The sequence below is a fragment of the Equus przewalskii genome, chromosome 21 (genome assembly GCF_037783145.1).
Source record: "Equus przewalskii isolate Varuska chromosome 21, EquPr2, whole genome shotgun sequence".
In the NCBI taxonomy this organism is placed as follows: domain Eukaryota; kingdom Metazoa; phylum Chordata; class Mammalia; order Perissodactyla; family Equidae; genus Equus; species Equus przewalskii.
The window spans coordinates 4,610,123-4,636,508 of NC_091851.1; the positions used below are offsets into that span (position 1 = coordinate 4,610,123).

Sequence of the window (26,386 nt, forward strand, 5' to 3'; positions counted from 1 at the left end):
CTGTCATTTGCAGATTTTATAGCAAAATCAAATTTCTTCTCTAATTCATTGTCATTCCTAATTAGAGGAATTCCCTGGATACAAGGGATGTATATTGTTCCTTTTGTCCAGTTTTTGAAAGACTATCTGAGTCACCCACAAGCAGTTGCCAAAGAATAATAAAGAACATTTATTTTTAAGATAAGCCTCAATACAGATGGAAAAAAATCTATGACCTATTATTAACTTCTAGCTCCTGATTTATCGTTCATGACAATTTGGCTATTGAAAGTTCTTTCTCAATTGATTTTTCTCAAAAGTTGACATTGTTTCCCCCTTTTTTTTAGTTGGTCTTTGATATAAACATCTTCCACTTCTTTGCCTTAGCCTCCCTACTTTTGCCAGCTAGAGCCAGACTGTGTAAATGTACACTGAGTGGCAAATAGTAGAGCCTGCTTTGTGTCAGAAAGCAAGACATTTCCCGTCCTCTACCTCTGAGCTGCCTCAGCAGGAAGAGCCTTCTGGCCTAAGGACAAGCACGTTCTCCTGACCCTTCGGCACATGCTTCCTAAGTTCCTGCACACAGTTGCTCACGCCATTGGCAAAGCTGGGTGGGGCGGGTGGCCAGGGTGTCAGGAGCACAGAACCCCTCTGTGAGAAGGAAACAAGGCGCCTGGCCCAGGAATTAGAGAATTTATCCTTAGAGATGTATTTTCTGTGCTATACTTGAAATTCATTATTTGTTGTTGTTGGGGTTTTTGTTGTTTTGTTTTCTTCATGCATACTTTCATCATAACTCCATCTCACCGATTGCTGGACTGCTTTTAGTGTGCCATAGGAGGAAGTGCACTTATTTTTTTAAGGAATGTATTTTAAGTAAACTTTTTAAGTGTGGTATTGCTAAAATAGAAGGAAAGAGTTATTCTTTCTTATTTCCTTATTTGTTTGTTTGTTATCACTTTTGCCTGTTCTAAGCAACACTGAATGATTTTAGACTATGAATCGCTCCTTGATTTTCCCCTTTGGAATTATGATGCCCACTCTCCACCCCCCCACGCGCCCCAGTATTATCATAAGGGGGAAGCACTCATTATTTGTCATCACTAGTAGAACTAACAGTCCCATCCTTCTTTGCTCCCATTTGAGTTTCCTGAGGTCTGAATGCTTCCTCTGTGCTATAGGTGCTGATCTCAAAATAGGTTTATCCAACTTTGCAGTTTTACATCTCTTGTTTTAACTCTGGAGCCCTTTCCTCAAACTCACCAAATGGAAGAAGAGGTGTGGCAGCAGAAGCCTGCTCTGGACCCCAGGACCTCCCCTGTCACCCCTTCACCCTGGTCTTTCAGGCATCTCCATGAAGCAAGAGACAGATGGTCACAACAGATCTTGTTCTCGAAATGTGAAGAGGGACAACAGACTTAGTTAATGTCCGGCAGTCAGAGCCTCTGGAGACAGAGGCCTTCACCCAGTCATTCAAGCAACATTTATCTGTTGAGGCTGCTTCATGCCAGACACTATGTCAAGGGGATCTTTACTCCTGGCATCTAAATTTTAGTGAGGGAGACAGCCAACAAATAAGTAAGTAAATGGTTGAACTGCAGACTTTCAGACAGTAGAAGGTGTTGGAAAGAAAATAAGACAGAATGATAGGATGGCAGGAAGGAAGCTGCTTTAATCCAGTTAGGGGATCTGGTTTCCAGTTCAGCCTTTAGGGATTTTGGAAGTCATCACTCCCACCCTCACAACAAGAAAAAAGCTGAACAAACTGAAAATCAGCATCGTCTTTGATCTATCAGAGAATTGAAGTCACAGGGCAAACCACTGCCTCAGGAGTTGGAGGGTCAGACAGGCAGGTACAGAGAATCACCACTTGCCAAGCAGAAGCCCAGGAGCAGAAACCTCTGGGGAAACCAACACCAGGGTAGGAAAATGTCAGCTGTAATTGACTGATTGCTAGAGGCTCAGTATACAAAAATTTGAGAGTTAAAGAGTCAAGAGGGGACTCGTCTTAGGGAGACTCCCACACTTTTGTGAGTTTTCCCTCTAGGAGCCCTACCGCGTTCTCACAGTGAAGACTGGAGGAAAAACCCTCAAGCTTCAACAGAGGGAGGGGAAAGTAGCCATTTCAAAATGCACCCAGAGCATTCCGCTTCTTAACAAGGTCTGCCCTCAAGAGAAAGTGTTTTACCAGAGCCTTACCTGCTGGGGTTTTACCAGCACCTAGTCAATCTAGGGGAAGGGAAGTACCCAACTCAAGTGCCCTCTAGCCTTGCTGTCTCACCTAGGGAGGGGACCAGAAAACAAAACTGAGAAGACCTGTGAAGGTCACAGCCCAGGGACACAGGCTCACTAAAGGACTGGGATCTAGTCATAGGTCTTTAGAACACTTCTCCTCCCTATTAAGCTGCTACATTAATAGAGCTTTGGTAGTAACAGGATACAACTGAAAGAACTGCACATCCAAGATCTTATTTGAGAAGTCTCTAGGGAAACCCAAAGATGACAGAGGAGACAAAAACAAGGGCATCCAAGGAAATTTTAGCCTCTGGCGCCTTCATCTACAGCTTCAGAAAACAATAAACACAGCCTAACTCCTAGCCAGACGAACACAAAGCCTCACACAAAAGGCCTATTTACTTTGGTTCCTTGTGCCTGGTTATCATGTCCAGCTTTCAACAAAAACTTACAAGGCATACTAAAAGGCAAAAACCACAGTTTGTAGAGACAGAGCAAGTATCAGAAGCAGACTCAGATTTGGCAGAGGTTTTGGAATTATCAGACCAGGAACTTAAAATAACTATGATTAGTACACTAACGGCTCTAATAAAAAAAGTGGACGACATGCAAGAAGAGACAACGAATGTAAGCAGAGAGATGCAGGCTCCAAGGAAGAATTAAAAGGAAATGCTAGATATCAAAAATACTGTAACAGAAATGAAGAATGCCTTTAATGGGCTCATCAGTAAACTGGACAGCCAAGGAAAGGGACTGTGAGCTTGAAGATATGTTAATAGAGACCTTGGAACTGAACTGCAAAGGGAAAAAAGGATGAAAAAACCTAAACAGAACATTTAAGACCTGTGTGACAATTACAAAAGGTGTAATATACACCTAATGGAAATACCAGAAGGAAAAGAAAGAGAAAAGAACAGAAGAAATATTTGAGATCATCATTTAAGTATTTTTTGTATAATATATATTTTAATATATGAAAATTTTCCAAATTAATGACAGATGCCAAACCACAGATCCAGGAAGCAGAGAGAATACCAAATAAGATAAATGCCAAAATATCTATATCTAGACATACCATATTCAAATTGCATGTTATGACCTGAATGTGTATGTCCCTCCAGGATTCATATTTTGAAACCTAACCCCCAATGTGGTGATATTTGGAGGTAGGACCTTTGGGAGGTGGTTAGGTCATGAGGGTGGAGACCTTAGGGATGGGATTTGTGCTCTTATAAAAGAGGCATCAGAGAGCTCCCTTACCCTTTCTGCCACGCGAGGACACGGAGCAGAGACAGCCATGTAGGAAGGAGGCTCTCCCCAGTTACTGAACTCTGACATCTTGATCTTGGACTTCCCACCTCCGGAACCTGGAGAAGTAAACTTCTTTTAAACCACCCAGTCTATGGTACTTTGTTATAGCAGCCCAGACAGACTAAGACACTACAAAAAATCAAAACAATCTTGAAAGAAGCCAGAAAAAATAACAACTGTGGAGGAGCAAGGATAAGTTTTATGTTGAACTGCTCTTCAGAAATCATGCAGATAGGAAGCACGTGGAGTAAAATATTTAAAGTGGTGAAAGAAAAAAAAAAACCAACCTAGAATTGTGTATCCTTCAAAAGTGAAAGAAGAAATACTTTCTCAGACAAAAATTAGGAAATTTGTGGCCAGTAGACCTGCCTTGCAAGATAGGTTAAAATAAATTTATCAAAAAGAAGGAAAATGAGATGAATCAGAAGCACAGATCTACTTAAAAAAGAAAGAGCTTTAGAGAAGGAATAAATGAAGGTAAAATGAAATCTTTCATTTTTCTTATTCTTAATTGATTTAACAGATAACAATTTGTTCCAAATAATAATAGAAAAAATGTATTCAATGATTATAGCTCAAGGATAAATAATGAATGGCAGCAGTGTTAAAAGGAAGAATTGGAATGCTGTACTCTAAGGCATTTGCACTACCTGTGAAGCAGTATAGTGTTATTTAAAGGAGGATTTGGATTAAGTATAAATGTATGTGTTAAACTTAAGGGCAACCACTGAAAGTAAAAAAAATTATAATTGATATGCTAAGAGCAGAGAAAAAAATTGAACCATATAAAATACTCAGTTAAAATCAGAGAAGGCAGAAAAAGAGTAGGAGACAAAGAGGAACAAGAGCATCAAATGAAAGACAGTAACAAATATGGTAGATACTAATCTCACTATATCAATAATCACTTTACATGTCAGTGGTCTAAATACGCCAATTAAAATACAGAGACTGTCAGAGCAGATAGAAAAACAAGACCCCATCTATATGCTGCCTACAAGAAACCCATTTTTTTTTTTTTTAATTTTATTTTTTCCTTTTTCTCCCCAAAGCCCCCCGGTACATAGTTGTGTATTCTTCGTTGTGGGTTCCTCTAGTTGTGGCATGTGGGACGCTGCCTCAGCGTGGTCTGACGAGCAGTGCCATGTTCGCGCCCAGGATTCGAACCGACGAAACACTGGGCCGCTTGCAGCGGAGCACGCGAACTTAACCACTCGGCCACGGGGTCAGCCCCAAGAAACCCATTTTAAATATAAATACACATTAAAAGGGATAGAGAAAGATATACCATGCTAACACTAATCAATAGAAAGCTGGAGTAACTGTATTAATACCAGACAAAGCCAACTTCAGAGCAAGGAAAATTGTCAGGGATAAAGAGGGTCATTACGGATGGGCACAGAAAGCTCCCCAAGGAGGTGACATTTCAGCTGATCCCGAATGGAGCAGGAGAGCCAGCCCTCAGCAAGCTTCAAGCAGAAAGGACAGTGAGGGCAAAGTCCTTGCAGAGGGCTTGAGCTTTAAAGTCTGAAGAAAGGAAGACACCTGCTGTGGCCAGAGTTTCAGGAGCAAGGAGGAGGGCTGGAGGAGCTGAGGGAGGCAGAACAGGTCATGCAGAGCTCTGAGTTGGTGGGGAGGAGTCTGGGCCTGAGTCCTGACCTGGAAGAGCTTAGACAGGCAGTAAGCCAGTCTAACCTTCATCTTTTTCCCTATAAAGTAGGGATGAAGTGTCGGCTTCATGGGATTGCTGTAAGAATTACAGATTGTACACTGAGCGCTGAGCTCAGAACCTGGCCGAGCATCGGGAGCTTAGTAACAGTTGTAACAGCAGCCACAGCCATTGGGCTCATCATCAAAATCGGATACTTCTGGGTTTTTTAACCCCTTGTTCTAAGATTCTTTTGTTATTATGTCTTAATATAACCTCTTAATTAGTCCAAAAATAGATCAATTATGTATATTACTTTCATCTCCAATTACTAAGAATCATAGACTTCAAAGGCATCAAAGGAGAATGACTTATAAGCCCAATTAAGTGATCAGCCACTTTTAAAAGCACTCATAGAGATGCCATAATTGTTCCCTAAGGGGACTTTCTCACTATTTGGAAATTCTTTTTCTGTGTCTATCCCAGGTTCTGCAAAATAGAGTTTAAATCTGTTTTCTCTCATCTTTCAAGAAAGTTACCCAAATCTAATGAGCCATTTCCCGGCTGCCCCTCCTCAGAGAGGGCCGCCCTGCCGATGCCCTTGTGGAGTTGTGCATTCCTGGTGGACAGTGCCACGCCCTCCCCTGTCCACATCCCACTCTGAACTGCAGAGCGCATAAGTGCTTAGAATTTAACACATTTTACTTTTTATAAAATTTTCAGTCCACAGACTCCTCAGTCTTTCTGGCAAATACTGGTGTTATTTTCCAGTAGGAAAGTTGTTGTACTTCAGTGCAGTTTTTTAACCAATTTGTCTGTCACTGACTTTGACACCTCGGGCATAAATCCATAGGTCCAAACACACCCTTGCACTCCATAAGTTCATACTGTGGGATTGTGAATGTCCCAGGAGGGGAAACCGTAGCAGGTCCTGGAATCGTAGATTGCAGAGGTGAAGGGCCCTTAAAGGTCGTCTGTTCTGACCTTACTTGTGCACAGATGCCTCAGGAGGGCCCTGTGTCTGTACACCCGGCACCCCTGGAGCGTGAAGTCCTGTGAATAACCACTCCCAGAAATGACTTCTTTCCTTTTGGGCCGCTCATTTTGACCCTTCGTTACCTGGCGCTTGGTTCTCTCATTGTTCTTTTTGACTTTTTGATTATTTTAGATTTACTTAGGGGATCTGCTCAGAAATGTGAGAAACTCTGTTGTTTGTGGATTTAATGAAATGCCCCCCAAGAAGTTCTTTTCCCCTGACTTTGTAGGCAGGATTCAGGGTGATCACTGCGTATGGTCTCTCCGATTGTGAGGCTGCTCTCTCCCTTGTGCCTCAGTGCTTTTTTGTTGGCAGATATGAAGACCTGCCCCTCAATGTGAGGTTCAATGGGTCTTGTATGGATTGAGTCTTGATGGATGGTCCTGATCCCTTATTGACGAGGTAGTTCAGGCTTTGGAGAAACTGGAGCCGAGCTTCTCTGGAGGAATGTCCTTAGCCAGGCTGTTAATGGAAAGCCAGCTCTGGCCTGCTCAACCCACTGGCAACTCCCCACATGCCTGTTTTCCCATCTGTGTAGAAGCTCTTCTCTTCAGTTTCTTTCTTTATTGATCTCTTAATCTAAAATTATTTTCTAACTCAGAATTGCACTCTTCTTTATCATTGACATTGATCCTTTTATAGAGATTGTGATCATTATTGCGATTATTATTAACCTCACAGGACCTTTTTCTTTTCTTTTCGTTTCTTTTCGTTTTTTTGGTGAGGAAGATTGGCCCTGAGCTAATATCTGTTGCTAATCTTCCTTTTTTTTTTTTTCCTCCCCAAAGCCCCAGTACATAGTTGTAAGTCCTTCTAGTTCTTCTATGTGGGATGCCCCCACACCATGGCTTGATGATCGGTGTGTAGGCCTGCGCCCAGGATCCAAACTGGCAAACCCCAGGCCACCAAAGCAGAGCGCATGAACTTAACCATTCCGCCATGGGGCTGGCCCTGACAGGACCTTTCTTTACTCTCATGATTTTATATTATGATATTTCCCTCCGGGTATAAAAACATGCACTCTTCCCTGCCTTACTTTAGCATTTTGATTATGTATTTGCAAAGACAATCCCAAAGTTAGGTCTACAACCTCCACACTTCTCACCACCCACCAGGTCTTACCTCCTAGTGACATACACAGACTTAATGAGTGTGCTTTCGTCTTGGCCTCTGTGTTTAGTGAGGAAAGGGAAAAAGTTTACCTGGTGTTCTGTGTTGCTTTCATTTGGATTACCAGGTCGTGAGCGGGTGATAGGCTGGGAGTCAGCAAATAGAGCAGGGCGGAGTCGGGGAAAAAGAGCGGATTATTTCCGCTGGGCGTTCGTGGAGTCCAGCATCGTCAGCTGAGTTCCCATGGTTGTTCTTTAGTCTTTTCATTTATCTCTCAGTGATATTGACGCTCCGTGCATTTCCCAAGATACCTATTCTGGAGCTTTCCATTCCTCTCAAGTCCACAGTCTAGGCCTCCCCTCCTGCCTTACTTCCTCCAGCGGCCCTGCCTCTGACTTCCCCACTTTGCTACAGGAGGTCTCTCAGCAGCTGTGTACAGCCCTTTGTCTTGTTCTAGCCAGTCTTTCTCTTTATTTATCTGTAATGCTTTAATCATTAACTCTAGGCAGGTGTTTTCATATGACACTAACTAATGCTCAGCAAAATTAGCCCCTCCTAGAATACATTGTGGGGCACTGCCTTAGCACAGAAAGCCAGGGATGCCTCATCCTTTCGTTCCTGTTCTGCACCATTCGCCTGGAGTGCTCCTCCCCTTCCACCACGACTCTCTGCCAACATCCATGGTCATGACCACCTGCAAAATCAAGCCACAGCTCAACTATAAGAGGACTCTTGCTTCAGAACTTTCTATCTGTACCCACCCTAAAGCTATTTTTTCCTTTTCGTTTTTTGCCTTCTTGAATACATATTTTTATCTCCCCTGCAAACTGCTATGGGTAAGAGCCCTGACTTATTTGTCTCTGTATTTCTCTGCAGCTCTTATTAGGGCTTTGACCAAAGCATGCAAATGCGTAACTATTAAACAGATGAAATCTGAAATCCCAGCCCCTTTTGACCTAGAAAGAGTCTATGCAATCTTCAGAGTTTTCAGGCAAAATTTTAGAGTCCTCTGATTATCCCTTTTTCCCCAAAATTATTTTGATAATTCAAGAACCTACTTCTGCAATATAGAGATAAAAATATGTAGAAATAAACATTTTCTTTCTCACAAACATACATTTCTCTTAAAAGTTTTCACCTTTATGTCAAAAATAGATGACTTTTCTACCTTGCCTCTTATACTACAGTACTACTTGCAACACACTTTAGGGGCTAATACAGCACTTCAACATTTCAGCCAGTCTGAGGGCAGTAGGGCAGCACGCTGCTCCTGGGTTCCAAATACGTCCATAGTTGGTGCATGTGTAGTAGTTTATCCAAGGGGACGTGGTTTCTGGGCAGCCAAATCAGGTCCAGAATTCCAATTCCAGTGTTCTCAATCTCTTTAATAGTAGAAAGGTGTTAATTTTCACACCTGTATGCAGATGCTTATTAATGGAGGGCTGTTTATACTTGTGTGGTTCTGTGTACACATCTTCTGTACACTTTACAGGCATATGTGTGGAGTTCAACAGAAACTCAAATCCTAGACCTTTGCATTAAGTCACCTACCTCTTGCAGAATAAAGGCAGTGCCAAAAAGCTGGGCACAAAAATCATGGCCATCTCTTTGTTACGAACGCATGACTAGTTTTTAAAAAGGGATGCATAACTGACCAAACTGGGTAAGTCGGCCACCCATACTCTGCATTTATGGTTTTCAGCATGGCCTGGATCTCAGTAGGCCCATTCATGGCAATATTCCTATTCCAGAAACGGGAGGTTCTCTGTGAAGAACTTGAACAGAGCTCAATTGTTCATTACCATGCTTTGGAACATCAAGATGTCTCGACTGAGTCCTTGAAAGATTAATTCCCACAATCAAATAGAGATTTCAGATCATTTTCGTGTCCCAAGGATTCTCCTTTGTCCTTCCTTTGTCCTTGTGCTGGCATGCTGAGCCATTATTGCAGCGTGAACTTCAGTGTCATCACTTCTCTGCAAAAACAAAACAAAAGTAAAGAAAAAAACCTTTCTCTGCTTTCACGGTATCTGGCCAAGAGAACCTGAGTGTGACAGTGTCTTTTCCTGGACCCAGGCCTGACAAGGAGAAAATTGTTTGGGCTACACTTTCTAGGTTTGTGCTTCCTCTCACAGTTGTACTTCCTTTAGTCTAGGAGTACATGATAAGGGCTCCACATGTATCTCCCAACTTGCAGCTAGTGAGGAAATCTAGGTTGTCAGCAGTCTTGGAAAATCTTAATAATCTCCAGACTTTGGTCGTCATGTGTCATGGAGGGCAGTTACAAATCATTCAGAGTCTTTAGTTGGTTGTGAATATACATGCTCAATAGGGGTGAAATGCTGAGTTAAGGTTCTGATTAGGACTAATGGTTGATGTAGTCTTCATTAAATTTACCATTGAGCCTGGGAGTGGGATGGGGTGGCCCAGGAGAATCTCTTTTCCCCGTCCCCATTGTGTAGCAGCAGCACTATTCCCCTGGGCAGGGCCACTCACCAGTCCACCCTGGAGCCTCTTTTGCTGCCTTGGTGTCCAGTGGTCTGGGGAGCCCGATAGCCAGTGGCAGTTTCCACTTCCAGTTGAAGGGAACCATTGTGTCTTATGATAGGAGTGCTGCTCCCTTAAGTACTGAAAACTAATCTCAAAGACTAGCACCGTAGGAACAGAAGAAAAAACTGCACATGGGTCAGGAGAAGTAAAGTGAGAGGCACTACCTTTCCCCCTATACCTAGACTTGAGTATTCTGGTTATAGAAGAAATGCCACCATATAGTGATCCTGGTTCCAAGGATATACCATATCTTTTAGGTCAATATCCCCACTTCACAAGGTAGTATATCCCAGTTAGCACCAGAAATGAGTTTTCAACAGTCGTCATACATGCTGAAGGCTGTGCCTATGCTCCTCCATTCAGCTCCACTGGTCCAGTGTGCCTCTGTCACACTGTCTTACTACAGCTCACCATATATCTTGCTATAAGGTAGGGCAAGTCCCTACTCTGTTCTTCCTCAAGAAGGTCTTAGCTTTTCTTGACCTCTTTGATTTCCATGTACATTTTAGAATCAGCTCATCAAGATACATATATACATTGCATTGAATCCATAGATCAATCTGGGAAGGGAAGTCACAAAAGTGTTGTCTTCTAGTCCATGAATAGATACATCGTTCCAGTTATTTAGACTGCTTTACTTTTTAGACTACTTTAATGTTGCTCAGTAAAATTTTAAAACTTTCTGTATACCTTCCTTGTTAAATCTGTTCCTATGGACTTCATGTTTTTCTGCTGTTGTAAATAGTATCTCTTCATGTCATTTTCTAACCATTTTTTGCTGATGGATAGAAATGCAGTAGGATTTTTGTTAGTTTATTCTGTATCCAATGACCTTGATAAACCCTCTTATTAATTCTGACCTTTTTCTGTAGATTCTTTTGGAGATTCTGTGAATATAATCATGTCATCCAAAATAATGACAGTTTTGCTTCTTCCTTTCTACTTCATAATCCTCTCTTTCTATTTCTTGCATTACTGTATTGGCAAGGATCTCCAGTGCAAAAGTTGATAGATGTGATCTAAGGGACATTCTTCTCTCCATTACAGTCTCACACGGAAAGCTTTCAACATATTACCCTTGGGTTTAGTGGTTACTGTAGGATTTGGTAGATATTCTTTAACAGATTAGGGAAATTCCCTTCAATTCCAAGATTGCTAAGAATTTTTTTCTCATAAATAGATTCTGAATTTTATGAAACAATTTTTTAAGCATCTGTTGAGGTGATCATCTGACTTTTCTCATGTAATCTACTAATGTGGTTTAGTGTACAGATTGATTTTTAATGAAAACCCACATATATATTCCTGGAACATACCTAACTTGGTCAGGATGTTTCATTATTTTTGCACATTATTGAATTAGTTTGCTAATGTTTTGCTGGGATTTTTGCATGTATGTTCATGAGTGAGATTGGCCCCTGATTTTGTTAAGACTACACTAGCCTAATAAAATGAGTGGATTTGTTTTCTCTTTTCCTAGACTGGAAGTTTCTCTAAAATAATAATTATTTGTTCTTTGAAGGTTTTGTAGAATTTGCCAATAAAGCTATGTGTGATGGCTTTTCCTCGTCAAAATAGCTTTTCTCACTGTGATTCCATTACTTTAAAGCTTATAGAATTCTAGTTTTTATATGTCATCTTGTATCTGTATTTGCTAAGTTGTGTTTTACTGGGAATTTGACCATTTCATCTACATTTTCAAATGTGTAGGCGTAAAGCTGTACATATTTTCTAAGCGTCTGTTGTTGTGTCCCTCTTTTATTCCTGATGTTATTTATTTGTGCTTTCTTCTTTTCTTGATTCATCTTGCCAAAGATCTATCAGTTAATTGTATTGGACTTTTTTCAAAGAACCAACTTTGATCTTGGTTACTACCTCTATTGTGGTTTGTTTTTATCCAAAAATGCCTACTTTTGTCTTTATTTCTTCCCTTGTACTTTCCTTGAGTTTATTTTATTCTTTTGGTTTTTCAGTACTACTTGAGATGGATGCCTATCTCCTTAAGTTGCAGCCTTTATTCTTTTCTAAGCATTCAATCCCACACGTTCCCTCTAAGTATTGCTTCAACATATAAGTTATAGTATCTACTATTTTCATTATTATTAGCTCAACATATTTTAAAATTTCCATTCAATATTTTTGTTGACCCTTGAGTTATTTAGAAGTATGTTTCTTAATTTCTAAACATAGAGATTTGTGCTAGTTATCCTTTTGTTGTGGATTTTTAACTTAATAGCTCTTTGGGCACAGAATATGGATTGTATGATTTCCATCCCTTGAAAATTGTGGAGACTTGCTTTATGACCTAGAACAGGGCTCAGCAAACTTTTTCTGTGAAGAAATATTTTCGGCTTTGTGGCCCACACAGTGTCTGTCACAACTACTCAGCTCTGCCATTGCTGTGCGAAAACAGGCACAGGCAATACACAAGTGAAGGAGTGTGGTTGTGTTCCAGTAAAAGTTATTTTTGGACTGATTTTGAGCTTTATATAATTATCATATGTCACAAAACAAATTATTTTCAATTGTTTAAAAACATAAAAACCATTCTTGGCTTCCAGGCCATACACAAAAAGGCACCAGGCTAGAATTAGGCCCTGCAGGCCATGTTTGTGAACCCTTGGCTGAGAATATGGTCAATTTTTTAAAAATATTCTATGCGTGCTTGAAAAGAATGTGTCTTTTGCAGTTCTTGGATGAAGTATTTTATATGTATCCATTAAAATGAGTTTGTTGTGTTGTTCAAATCTTCTATAGTCTTGCTTGTTTTTTTAAAAATACTTTCTTTGAAACATAGCAGTAATAAAGGCACAAATTTTAAGTGTACAGTGTGATGAAATGTTTTCAAAGCAAACAATTTAATACTACTCATATCTAAACATAGGATGTTACTAGTCCCAGAAATCTCCGTTATGCCCCCTCCCAAGCACTAATTCCCCCCAAACAGGGCCACTATTCAACTTCTGTCAGCACTGATTACTTTTACCTGTTTTTCAACTTTCTATGAATGGAATTATATAATATGAACTTCTATGTGTCTATTTCTTTCACTCAGCATTATATTTGGGTCATTTCCGTGACGTTACATGTAGTTGTGGTTTGTTCATTTCGTTACTATGGAAGATTCTATTGGGTGAATAGACCACAAATTTTTTATTCATTCTCCTGTTGATGGACATTTAGGGTATATCCAGTTTGGTAAATATGTGTGACTTGCAATTTCACTTTCAGGATGAATAGAATTTTTAAAATTTTTATTAAGTTCAATTTATTTATTTTTTATTTTATGGTTGGTGCCTTTTGTACCTAAGAAATCTTTGCCTAACCCAAGGTTGTGAAGATTTTCTCACATGTTTCCTTGTAGAATCTTTGTGATTTTAGCTTTAATATTTCAATCTATAATCCATCTCAGTTTTTGTGTGTGATATGAGGTAGAGGTCAAGGTTCCCTTTTCAATATGGCTATCCAGTTGTTTCAGTGTCTTTATTGAAACAGACTTTTCTTTTCCCGTAAAATTGATGTGCTGCCTTTGTTGCAAATCAGTTACCATATATACGTGGCTCTATTCTTGGACTCCATATTCTATTCTCTTGATATATTTGTCTATCCTGGTGCTAATATTATGATATATTAATTATTATAGTCTTATAGTATGCCTTGAAATCAGGTAATCTAAACCTTCTTATTATTGCATTGGCTAATTTATGTCATTTAATTTCCATATAAATTTAGAATCAGCTTGTCCATATCTATAAAAACAGCTTGCTAGAATTTTGATTTGGTTTGTGCTAAATCTATAGCTCAATATCAGAAGACTTGACATCTTAACAATGTGGAAACTTCCAATCCATGAACATTGTACATATTTCCATTTATTTAGATTGTCTCTAATTTATCTCAGCAATGTTTAGCAGTTTTAAGTACAATGTCTTGCATGTCTTTTGTCAGATTTATTTATACGTATTTGATGTTTTGATGCAGTATTTTTAAATGTCATTTTTCAGTTGTTGGTTGCTAATATTCAGAAATCCAATTGATTTGGAGGGTATATTGTATCTTTTGACCTTTCAAAATTCATTTACTAGTTCTAGTTAAATTCCTTTGGATTTTTCATGTACATAATCATGTTATCCGTGAATAAAAATAACTACTGCTTTTTAATCTTTATGCTCCTTTCCTTTTACTTCCTTTCTTTCTCTTATTTTTCTTTATTGTAATGACTAAAACCTTCAAAAATATTGAATAGAAGAGGTGAGCATAGACATTCTTGCCTTTTTAGAGCTTAGAAAACGTTTAATATTTCACCATTAATTATGTTGCCATAATTTTTTTCCTCTAAGATTTCGTCAAGTTGAGGAAGTTCCCTTCTATTCCCAGTTTGCTAGGATTTTTTTTTTTTTGTCATGAATGAGAGTTGAATTTTATCTGCACTTGTTATGTATTTATTAAGAAGATCATATGATTTTTCTTCTTTATTCTGTTAATGTCATAAATTGCCTTGATGGGTTTACGAATGTTAAACCAACTTTGTTTTTTTATGGGAAATACCACTTGGTCAAGATACAGTGTCTTTTTTAAATGTTGCTGGATTTAATTTGCTAAAACTTTGTAAAGGATTTTTGCATCTTTTCTGAGGGATGTTAGTCTGTAGTTTTCCTGTGTCAGCTCCTATGGGCAAAGATAGTCTTTCATTTACCGTTGTATCCCAAGCCCCTCCCCCACTGCCAACCACAGAAAAGATGTTCTCCAAATAAATAGTCTTTGACACAAGTCAGAAGACTTAGGTTGGAGACCCACATTCATTAATTTATTTAAATTATTTAAAATATTAATTAATTTCACTCATTTGACAGGTGTTTGCATTCCAACTGTGTGCCAGTTATGGTGCTTCTCATTGGAAATTTGTCTCCTCCATCTCCAGTCACTCCTTCTCAGTCTTCTTTACTAATTCTTTCTCATGTTTCCAACCTCTAAACATTGGAGGGCCACAGGATGTAGTCCTTGAACCTCTTTTCGTGCTTGTTCAATCATCCAACCTCAGGGCTGTAAACATCATCTATAAATGATTAACTCTTAAATCTCTAACCTGAACCTCTCCCTTGACTGCCAGCCTGTCATATCCACTGCTGCCTCCATGCATCTCCACTGGATATCTAACAGGCATCTCAAACTTAGCATGGCTAAAATTGAGCTAATGACCCTCTCTCTCAGTCGTCTCCATTTCAGGAAAAGGTGGCTCCAACCTTCCAATTGCCAACAAACCGTGGCATCATCTTGACACCTCTCTTTTCCTCCTACTACATTAATAATCCTTGGCAAATCCTGTCAGCTCTTCCTTCAGAGTATATCCAGAAACCAACCTCTCCCCATTTCTCCTGCTTCCATTCTGATCCAAGCCACCATCATCCCTCCCCTGGATTATTCAGTAGTTCCCTAAGTGGTCTCTATAATGCTTACCCTTTGAAGTTTTCCCAACACAGCAGCCAGAATAATACTTATTTTTAAATGTAGTTTACATCCTATTCCCTTCTTCCCTAAACCCTCCAGAAGGCTTTCATCTTACTCTGAGCAGAAATCCAGAATCCTTAAAACTTCCTGCAAGGCCCCTCTTATTACCAGTCCAACTTTATTTCCTTCTATTCTTTCTCTTGCTCGCTCAGCTCCAGCCACTGTGGCTTCCTTACTGTTGCTTAAACATAGTAATTCCACTTCCACCACAGGGTCATTGTATTTGCTGTTCCTCTGCCTGGAATGCTCTTCCATCAGATGGCCTCATAGCTTGAGGTTCATTCCTTCACTTTTGTCAAATCTTTACTGAAATGTCATCGTCTCCTTGAAGCCCTCTCTGGTCATGTGATCTAAAATTAGAGAACTTTGCCCCTCAAAAAGAGTCCTATTGCTCTTCCCCGCTTTATTTTTCACCTTAGCAGTTTTACTACCTTTGTTGTCATTAGCGCTGTTGAGTCGATTCCAACTCCCAGTGACCCTGTGGACAGCAGAGCAGAACCCTGCCCCGTCTTTTTGCACCATCCTCTCACCTTCTGGCACTATATCAGACAATGCTGCACTGCTTTTCATAGGGGTTTCGTGGCCAATTTTTTCAGAAGTGGGTGGGCAGGTCCTTCTTCTTAGTCATAGTCTGGAAGCTCCACTGAAACCTGTCCACCATGGGTGACCCTGCTGGTATTTGAAATACCAGTGGCATAGCTTTCAACATCACAGGAACATCACAGGTAGCTTTCAGCCACCACAATATGACAACCGACAGATGGGTAATGTGGCTCCCTGACCAAGAAACAAATCTGGGCCAGGACAGTGAGTCTTAACCACTAGACCACCAGGGCTGGCTTTTACTACCTAACATATCATATATTTTATGTATTTAAACTGTTTATTCTCTGGAACCTCTAATAAATTCTAAGCTCAATGAAATCAAGAATTTTTTCTATTATTTACTGCTGTATCCCCAGTGAATAGAATAGTATCTGTTACCTAATAAACATTCCTTTTTGAATAAATGAATAAGCAAGTGAGAGAGTGAATAAAATATAAGTTACAAGGCAGACCCAGTCTTTGACCTCATGGAGTTGACAATCTCCATATTAGTGAATGGAGTCAACGAGATTCTAATTGGAAAAAAACGTGAGCGAGAGAAAGAAATCCAAAAAAGACAGGCACAAAACCTTGTGGGTTGCCCACATGGTAGAAGTGGGTCCACTGAAGGAAACTCAGGTCTCTATTAAAGAAGTAGAAGGAAATGAGGATAATGCAATATCTTAGAAGCAGAGAGAAAGAAGGTTAAGAATGAGCACTGTAAGTAAGACCTTATAGTTGTTAACTGGAATAGTCATCATCTCCTTTGAGAGTTAATATGCATCAGGATCCATGCAGAAGTATTACCAATTCCAAAACTGGTTCCAAAAGGATGAAAGGTTAGAGGTGTGCAGTGAGGCACAGCTGTGTTTTGTGCCTAATCCATGCAATGTAGGCCCTTAGAAGAATAATACCATTTCTGTAAATGGCAACACAAGAAAAGAAAACAGTAACCTAGTGATAATTTGTTGTTAGATGTTTTGCTGGAGAATTTGTAGTAGAGGAGCATTGTGGAACAATCCTGTTTTGCTTGTTTGGAAAGCCCTCGACCTGTATCCCATTAAGTTCAGCATTTATTATGTGAGTGACAGCCTTTGTGGTCGTTGCAGGTCTGAGTCATCAATCAGCTGTTCTCATGCCTTTGGTTTGACTTTTACTGGTTTTTGAAGATTGTGTTTTTCTGTTTTGAATCAACAGGTTCCATTTTTTGGGCCTCTGTTTGATGGAGCCATAGTGAGTGGGAAGCTACTGCCAAGCCTTATATGTGCCACGTGCATCAATGCCAGCAGGGCTGTGAAGTGCCTCATCCCACTCTACCAGAGCTTGTATCTTTTTGCTTTAAATGTGTAACTTATTAACCATCCCAGAATCCAGATTCCTGGCGGTTTTTCATGAGAGGTAAGTGTTCACCACTGGGTTGAAAAAGAAAGAGAATTTTCTTCAATCTGTATTGAAAATAACAGTGTGATTTTCATACTGTTTTCTGATTTATATTAATAATTTTGTGCTGCATCAAACTTAGAGTTTATTTTCATAATCTAGTCACGTAAGTTTGTGCTGAGAAGCTGTGACTATCAAAAGATGCTCATATCTACTTGGGTATTTTTCCCCAAGTTCAGTCTCTTCCTTCATCCATCCCTGTTAGTCACAGTCTGTTGTGGGTATAAGGTGGGATGCTGAGGAAAATGTGACAGGGTCACTCAGACTGCCTACCAGAAACCGACAGCAAGTGAAATGACTCTCGTAAGTCAAAGAACGTGGCAGGTGCCACCAGAGAAATACAAACAGTGTTCTCGGAGGTGAGGGGAGGGAGAAATTGCATGTGGTGGGGAGGACAGGGAAAGTTGCATTTGAACTCGTAAGAGTGGCTAGAAATTCTTTTGTAATTTTCCCAAATCATTAATATCTCCTTCTCTAATACCTGATGTTATCTCTAAAAACAGAAGACATTTCACTCTGTTTAACTTTTTCCCAAACATTAGCTGGCATGCTGTAATCTTTAAATCCAGGCATGATTTCTGATTATAAGAAAAGAAGTTAAGGTGACTTCATAAAATTTCTGCAAAAGACATCTGACTACCTAATAAAACTTTAGAATCTCTTTGTTTCTAATTGGTATTGCTAATGATTATAAACATACTGTGCTTGACCTCTCTATACTTCTCCCAACCTAACCATAGTGATGTGTTACTGGGGGGTGGAGGTAATGAGTGGGTGAGAAATATCGTGTGTGGATAGATACAGTTCATGAAAAATACCTTTCATTAAAATCCTGGTCACTTCATTGAGTGATATTCTGTCTTTAGATTGAAAAAAAAATACATATGCCATGTGGCAACTTGGAATTATCATAGAAATTAGTAGTAGAAAAGAGCTATTAGGTCCCATCTGGTCCCTCCCCGGGGGCCAGGCAGCATTATTCCCTTCAGCGTGCTCCCTCGTGCTTTGTCCAAGCTTGTGGTGCGTGTTTTGGAGATGGCATTCTTTGCAGTGATTTCCACAGTACTCTAGACTTAATCTCAGGGCTGGTGTCGATTCAGCCTTCAGCATGGAGTTTTTATTTCACATGCTGTTAAAAAGAGGTTCTTGGCAGAAATGAGAAAGAACTAGTTAGCGATTGACTTGTCAGTTTGCATGTCAACTAGGATGAGCTGGACACTCATCAGTCAAGTATGTTGGACCAAGGCAAGAAAAATCATTTGCAAACAAGAAAATTCCATTTTATATAAGTCCATTGTGATTTTTGTCACGTCACCTTCTCCACTTATCGAACTTCTCATTACGAAACACATGCTTTGTTATTTTGTTGAACACTGCTTTCTCAAATAAGAATTAATATGGCATCAGAATAATCAGGTTTAGGAAAAACAGTGGTTTTAAAAGTTCAGAGGATTGGATTCAGTATCACTTTAAAAACTTTTTAAGCAATCATATTGGACTAATGTGGATGCCAGCTAGAGCTACTGATGCTAAGCGGTTAGTAAATGCTGTATTCTAAAATAATTCATAAAATAGCCAGGTTGACATCTTGGAAGATAACTTAGCATAGAAATTAGGAAAGAAAAAATAACAAAACCTATTATGTTCATCATTATAAAAACTTAAAATATTCTTCTTTTGTCTTATACCTTGAGAAGATTTAATTGATACTATTCAAATAAATTAAAACAAAAAACAAAGGTCCAGCCCCTTGGCCACGTGGTTAAGTTCGCACACTCTGCTGCAGTGGCCCAGGGTTTCGCTGGTTCAGATCCCCGGCGCAGACATGGCACCGCTCATCAAGCCATGCTGAGGCGGCGTCCCACATGCCACAACTAGAAGGACCCATATCTAAAAAAATATACAACTATGTACCAGGGGGCTTTGGGGAGAAAAAGGTAACACAAAATCTTTAAAAAAAGAAATACTAAATTTTTTATACAAATGTAATCAATGGGGAAAACTTTGCAAGCATTAACTACTCTATTCTTTAATTTCTGCCTGCAAAAGGGCTAATAGATCAGAAACCAAAGGTATAATAAGATGAAAAGTGGAAAAACTAAGAAAAAAGAGAGTTTTAATAATTACTAATTTAGGGGCTGGCTGTGTGGCCGAGTGGTTAAGTTCGTGCGCTCCGCTGCGGCGGCCCAGGGTTCGGATCCTGGGTACGGACATGGCACTGCTCGTCAGGCCACGTTGAGGCGGCATCCCACATCCCGCAACTAGAAGGACCTGCAACTAAGATATACAACTATGTACGAGGGGGTTGGGAAGATAAAGCAAAAAAGAAAAAAAAAGAGAAGATTGGCGGCAGTTGTTAGCTGAGGTGCCAATCTTTAAAAGAAAGAAAAACTGATAAAAAAAATACTAATTTAAAAAATTTTTAAATACATATGTATTTAACCATGAATTGCTCCCTTAACATTTCTTAAAACATCCTGGTCCTCACATACTTTGGCAAAAGTCTAAACTAGTTTGTGTCAGAGCTGATATCTGGAACTCGCTGCTTCATTGAGATAAGTCTTAGATTTGAACTTTGAAAAACACTGAATAATCTAACATCCTGATCATGAGCGTCTCCTTCCATTTATTCATTTACCAAACCAACAGTCAGTGTGGACGTACAATCTGCCAAGCCCAGTGCTAGGGGTTTGAGATACACAGGGAACAAGGCAGACAAGGTTCTTGCCCCATGCTTCATAGAGAAGACAAACAACTAGATAGAGGGGGGTCACACCGCGTCAGGAAAGACCTCTGTGCAGAGAGAGCTTGTAGGCTGAGATTGGAGGAATGAGAGAGAAGCCATGCCCAGGGAGCAGAGGCAGCATGCCAGGCAGAGAACACAATAGCAAGTACAAGGACTCAGAGTGTTTTCAAGTGTTGAACTTGGGTTTTTAAGGATTTTATGCATTGTCAAGTTCATCAGAGTGCCTGTGACAGACACAAGTGCGAGCTTCCAGCAGAGATGGTTTGCTGGGTGATACCCGAGGAAGCCTGGCTTCCCTAATCCTTTCACCTCATGGTCCACCTTGAGAGTTCTGGTACAGCATCAAGGCTGCCTGTTGCCAGGACAACAGGTGGGAAGGGAGTCTGGGGACCACCACCCCAAGCCCTTTGCAAGCCCCTGCAAGGGCTGGAAAGATCAGTAATACTTTGGATACACCTGAAACCAGGGCCTACTGTATAACCTGTGGGTCCCAGTGTGAAATGGAAATGTGGAGACCCTTGTTCAAAAAGCAGGAAAAAGTGCCTCCAAAGATGCTAAAATATAAAGCTTTTTCCATTCTTCTGCGGTTTTTCTCTTGACTTGTCATGGTGTTTTTTATTTGATATTTAATGTCATTTTAAGTAAGGAAATATTAAAAATTAAACTTAGTAGTATTAATTTTATCATTCTTCTTTATGTTGTGCAATGCCAGTTTAACATGCAAATATAAAAGCATTTAACTCATATGTGGAATCAGCAAAGTTACACAGTTCATAGTCATAACTCATATGTGGATATATTTTGTTCTTAACAGAACAGTGGAAACACCGAACAAAACTAACTTACCTATTTTTATTTTACTCTTCACATATTGTACCAACATTCTACCTTCAGTTTACTGATGTAGGTAAGGAAGGACTGACAAGAAAGGGAACCGTGGGTCACCTGTTTTTTCCTTCCCTTCTATATCATCCTTTTCAGAGTAAGTTGTTGGCTAATACAGGGAAGTAACACAACTAGGGATATATAGGATTCCTTGGTTATTCATATTTCCTAGGACACCATTGATTTCCTTCTGCCTTAAAGAAAGTTCTGGTTCAGAAGGAGTGTGATAGTTAACATCCCGCTTACTCAATCATACAGGTAACACACTTCTCGTGTGTTCTCTGAGTCTCTCTGAACTCCCAGGCATTGTGGGTCCACTGGTATTCCATGCTTGTGGGACATTGCTAAGACTGTGTGTGAATGGGTCAGATGGCAAGGAGCCAGGAGACCACATATTGTATGTATCTCCTCTGCCCATGTGCATGCTCCATTGTCTCACCAGACTTCAAGTGCAAAACACAAGATCAAAGATAAATTATTAAGAATTTCAAGACGGCAGCAGCAGAGCATTAAAGCAAGCAGGCCCCGTTGTAATCACAGGGCCCTGTGTAACTGCTCAGTTCACACACCCGTGAAGTTCTACCTGAAACTCATCCCGAAACCCCCCAGTATGAATTGGGGAACTCTGTTCTTGGGTATTTAGTAGATTTGATTCCCTTCCTAAAGCCGTACAGTGTATCCCTTGGCAAAACTTTATTGGCTTATGAACCAAGACCCTTTAAGAAATGAAGCAGCTTGCGTGCATGGCCCTAGACGACACAGTTCATTTAAGAGACCAAAAATCTGAGAAAGAATTACCATTACCTGTTTCCCTGAGATATTAGGTATAGCAGTGGGTGCTGACAAAGAAAGGGAAATTTCTTTATCAACACAGACCATTTTATAAGGGCAATCCTATATTCCCATTTTATTTCTAATATTTAGATTACAATTGTTAAGTAAAACATTCCCAAACTGTTCATTTCACCCAAATGTCACTCCCTTTCTAGATATCAGAATGACTATTCTATGAACCAAGGAACATATTGTTTAGTTCAGACCTTCTAGAAATCCTTTAGAGAGGGAGCACTTGCTTTTCTGTATTGACCATAAATAGCCAAACATTGAACCTGATGACAGAGGAAAGAGCCAGTGGAATTGCTTTGCAGTACTTATTCTCCCATCCCCTCCCCAGCTAATGATTGATGCTTCACTTCCTTAAAATAGTGTCACCTGGGATTCAGTTTTATATATTTAACTAAATGTAGAAATGGGGGCAGTTCCATATCAAGTTTGTTCAGTAATATTCAAGAAATGCAACATTTCTTATTAGGTTGAGGACTAGGGGCATTGTTGGAATGAATTTGCGTTTTTAGGATCTTTTTGAACAGCTTAGAATCAATATCAAAGGATTTCTTTTTTGGGGTACCCTTGGCTAAATGATCAAGCAGTTGGAACTGAGAGGTGAAGGAACATGGCAGACTGAAAATACCGTTGTCTTCCATGATCAAAAAAAAGGGAGCACAGTAGGAATGTGCTTGGAAAGCACCCTCAGTAGCATTTCAGCTTAGCCCCTTTATTCCTCCTGGGTTTTCTGGGAACTTCCTCAGCAGGCTAAATCGAATCTGTCAAGTGGAGCCTTCGTCCTGTGGCCATGCTCTTCTGAGTGATGAGGGCCCACTCACCTGCCATCTGCTTTCTCTGTCCCTCGTGGGCAATAGAAGGGCCTTCCTGTGCCTAGAGTGTTGTAAATGAGAAGCTTGCCACATGTTATGTTTATAGTTCCCAAGCCAACTGAAGATTCCAAAATCAAACCCTGGTCAGCTGATACAAGTTTCCAAAACCATTTCAGCTAGGGCTTTCATTCTCCTCCTCAGATAACTTGTTTTTAGGGAAAAAACTGCCACACAATATGCAGTGTGCCCATTAGAAGGAGTTCACCCCAAATCAAACAGATGGTAGCTTTTTAAAATAAACGTCCACTTCAATAGAACAGTAGTCTCAGTGGCATTTGCCATCTCTCCTCTCTGGAACTATCAGCATTTAATGGACAGAACTGGGCTGTCTAAGAGAAGGTAATTTTGCACCTCATTCTTTCACTAGTGAAATTTAGTTTCATTTTCAATTAGCAGATGTATTTGATAATACTGGAGCTTCTCTCTTAGACTCATGACTTCTTAATATCATTGCTAAGTTTTCCTCAATTTACACAGTTTTGAAAATGACCTCTCTCTCTAAAGCTGTAACAATCCTGTTTCTTTCCTCTCTAGTGTGATCTTTGGTTCTTTTTCTTGGGAAGAACTTTAATTTCCTCCGTTTGTCTCCATACACTTAAAGTGTATGAAAAGTAGTCAGATGGTACCATGTGGTTTATTTTGCCATGTAGAACTAGTTATGCATCTGTCAACATTTGCAGTCCCTGCCATGTGCCAGGCACTGTCCTAGCCATTAGGAATAGAAATATGAATAAGATATTCTAGTGAGGGGACAATATTTGCTCATTGACTGAGCTCTGACAGAGCACATCACATTGAGAACCACAGATGCTTCCATATGGCAGAGTATGAGAGACAACACACACATAGCCAGGGTGAATGGAGGTGATGAAGGCATTTAAGGGGCACCAGAGGGAGTTCTGAGAGATAGTGAGGGCCAGACCTAAGGCAGTGGCAGCGGGATGGACTGGATACCTACGTAAAGTGGGTAGACTAATTCAATGTGGGACCTGCAAGATTTGCTGGGGTGCGAAGAGTGATGAGAAGATCAAGGGCAGAACTCTCTGGAGCATCGCATTTGAAGAGTAGGTTTGGGAAGAGGAGGTAGAGATAGAGAGGCAGAGGAAAGGAGAGAATAGTTTCACAGAAAAGTGAGAAGGAGAGAAAAGAAGGGTTACCGTCAGCAGAGTGGTCAAGCAAGACACATCCTCCTGGTGGGGGGGTCTCAGTCACGGCTGATTCTAGCAGTCTCAGTCTTCACCTGGAGAATCAGGTGTATGAGGACCTAGAACTGAAGTACTTCAAGGAAAGAGGCAAAAACATATCAGATAACAGCAGCTCCGAAAAGAAGTAAAACACTCCGGGGTGGGAGCCTGAGTGCCTGAGAATGGAAAATGCACAGGAGAGGGCTGGATTTAGGAGCAGCAGCCAGAATGGAGTCATACTCCACATGGGAGGGCATGCACAGTGCTTTCTAATCCACATTTGTAAACAAGCCCAAAGGAAAAATATAGTTATAATAGGAATTTACACTGCTCAGTATTAGCTTCAAGGTACATTCTACTAAAGGCAACAAGCATGCGATAAATTCTTGGCTGGCAAACAATCTCATCTCTCAAAAGACAGAGGAAGCAAACGAGGGGAACTATGGTTTTGGATCCATTCCTTAGCAATTTTAAAAGATTAGATTTGTGACTTTGTTGCAGAAAGTAATGAGTTTGTACTAGAGTTTGTATAAGAATGGGAGAAGATGCAAGTAGACCTGTACCCTGACACTTGGGAAACATTTCGAAAAGTAGAGTTCAGAGAAAGAAATGGCATATCCCCATGGGTGCATTGAGGCTGTAAAAGGGAATAAGAAATGAGAGATTTTTTATTATAAAATTAAAACTATTTGTCTGAGAAAGAAAAAGGGGAGGCATGGAAGCCAGTGTAGGTGTAGAGTGTGGACTCTGATAAGTTCATATTTAAAATACATGCATCAAGGGCTGGCCAGATGGCTTATGGGTTAAATTTGTGTGCTCCACTTCGGCAGCTTGGGGTTCGCGGGTTCAGCTCCTGGGCATGGACCTACACACTGCTTACCAAGCCATGCTGAGGCAGCATCCCACATACAAAAAAAGTAGAGGCAGTTTGGCACAGATGTTAGCTCAGGGTCAATCTTCCTCACCAATAAAAAACATAATAAAATAAAATAAGTGCATCAAGATTAAAAGAGGAACTCCACCCCGTGCTGGTAGAAGGTCGTCACTGTTAACCCACATCCCAGTTGCCCTCCCTCTTCTTCGTATGGGAGGGGACAGAAAAGTGTCTTAGAGGATGAATTAAAACTCAGATCACTGCGAACACTATAAGAAAAAGAAGAATTGGCCCTTGAAGGTAAGGTCTAGCCTTCAAGGCCACATGTGTCAAGTTGTAGAACAAACTTACAACAGTGGTCTCAGAACCACAAGAACTGTATCTTTAGAAATCATGTATAATAAAAGATGCACCCAGAGCTGAAGACAAGAAAATATTTTCCTCATTTTCAAATATGATTAAGGATGAATTTTGGAATGTCGTGTGCAACCCTTGTAAAATTGTTAGGCTAGGTTATTAAATAGCTTGTGAGCCGTCAGAAAAGAATGAGCTCACAAAGAATAAAATACCGCAAACACACTCATTGTCTTTTTTAGATAAAATTACTATTTTCAGAGATTAGAGAAAGCTTATAAATGTACATTCTAATTCCAGTAAAACACAAGATAAAGTATGATAATCATCTGGCAGATAGGAGAGAGAAATATGGGCCCATGGGAGCTGGGTGACTTCACTGTGGCCAGACCGAAAATGCACTGATTCATAGACCACCAGTCAACTGGGCCTCTCTGTCTCTAGCGCAGTGTGTGTACCACGGCTTGGGTCAACCCCTCTTCCATTCACGATCTTTTTTATAAGCAACTTTCACAAAGGTCTAGAACACATGTTTATCAAAACACCATTAAAAGAAAGCTAAGAGGGTTAACTAATTTGATATAAAGCAAAATCAGAAGTTAGGATTCTCTTAACAGATGAGACTTCGAGGCCCAAACCAACAAGATGAGCTTTAGGAGGTAGACTGTAATGCCAGGCGCTTGGGTTAGATGCTCAGCTATGTAAGTACAAGGTGAGGGTGCTATGGCATGACAGCAGTCACTGAAAAACGTTGCTTGAGCACAGATTTGAGATGAGAGATGAGGGTGATGCAGCAGCCAACTGCACTGGTGTCCCTGGACCACAGCACGAGGACCGTGAGGTCTGGGTCACAGGAACAAGGCGTCATCTCCATGCTCCTACCGCCTCAGGTTGCACTAGAAGTGTTGTGTGCTGCTCTGGGAGCTACACTATAAGAACGACCTCGGCCAACCTGGAGTAAGTCCAGAGAAATCGTGACCCTTGCTCCTTAGGTGTCAGGGAGCCGTTAAAACCGAGAAGTTGTTGTTTCAGGAGCCCAGGGGTTTTAAAGAGGAGATGGGCGACAGAACTGGCACCAGTGAACAGAGGCAACCAGGAAGCAGCTTTTAGCTCAATGTCAAAGCAAACATTCACACTCCAGAGCCGACACACCCGCTGCCTGCAGGCCAAGTCCAGCCCCCAGACGGGCTTTGTTTGAACTGCAGCTGGCCTCCACCATTACTCAT

General features: G+C 40.4%; 1 protein-coding gene across 14 annotated transcripts in view; it reads left to right on the forward strand.

Annotated features, from left to right (window-relative positions):
- RALGAPA2 (Ral GTPase activating protein catalytic subunit alpha 2) overlaps nucleotides 1–26,386 on the forward strand; it is a 323,319-nt gene that overhangs the window by 224,283 nt on the left and 72,650 nt on the right. For all 14 annotated transcript variants that reach the window (XM_070588734.1, XM_070588729.1, XM_070588728.1 and 11 more), the window contains one exon: nucleotides 17,160–17,287. In XM_070588734.1, the coding sequence (XP_070444835.1) occupies nucleotides 17,160–17,287 (128 nt within the window). The remainder of the gene's footprint in view (nucleotides 1–17,159; nucleotides 17,288–26,386) is intronic.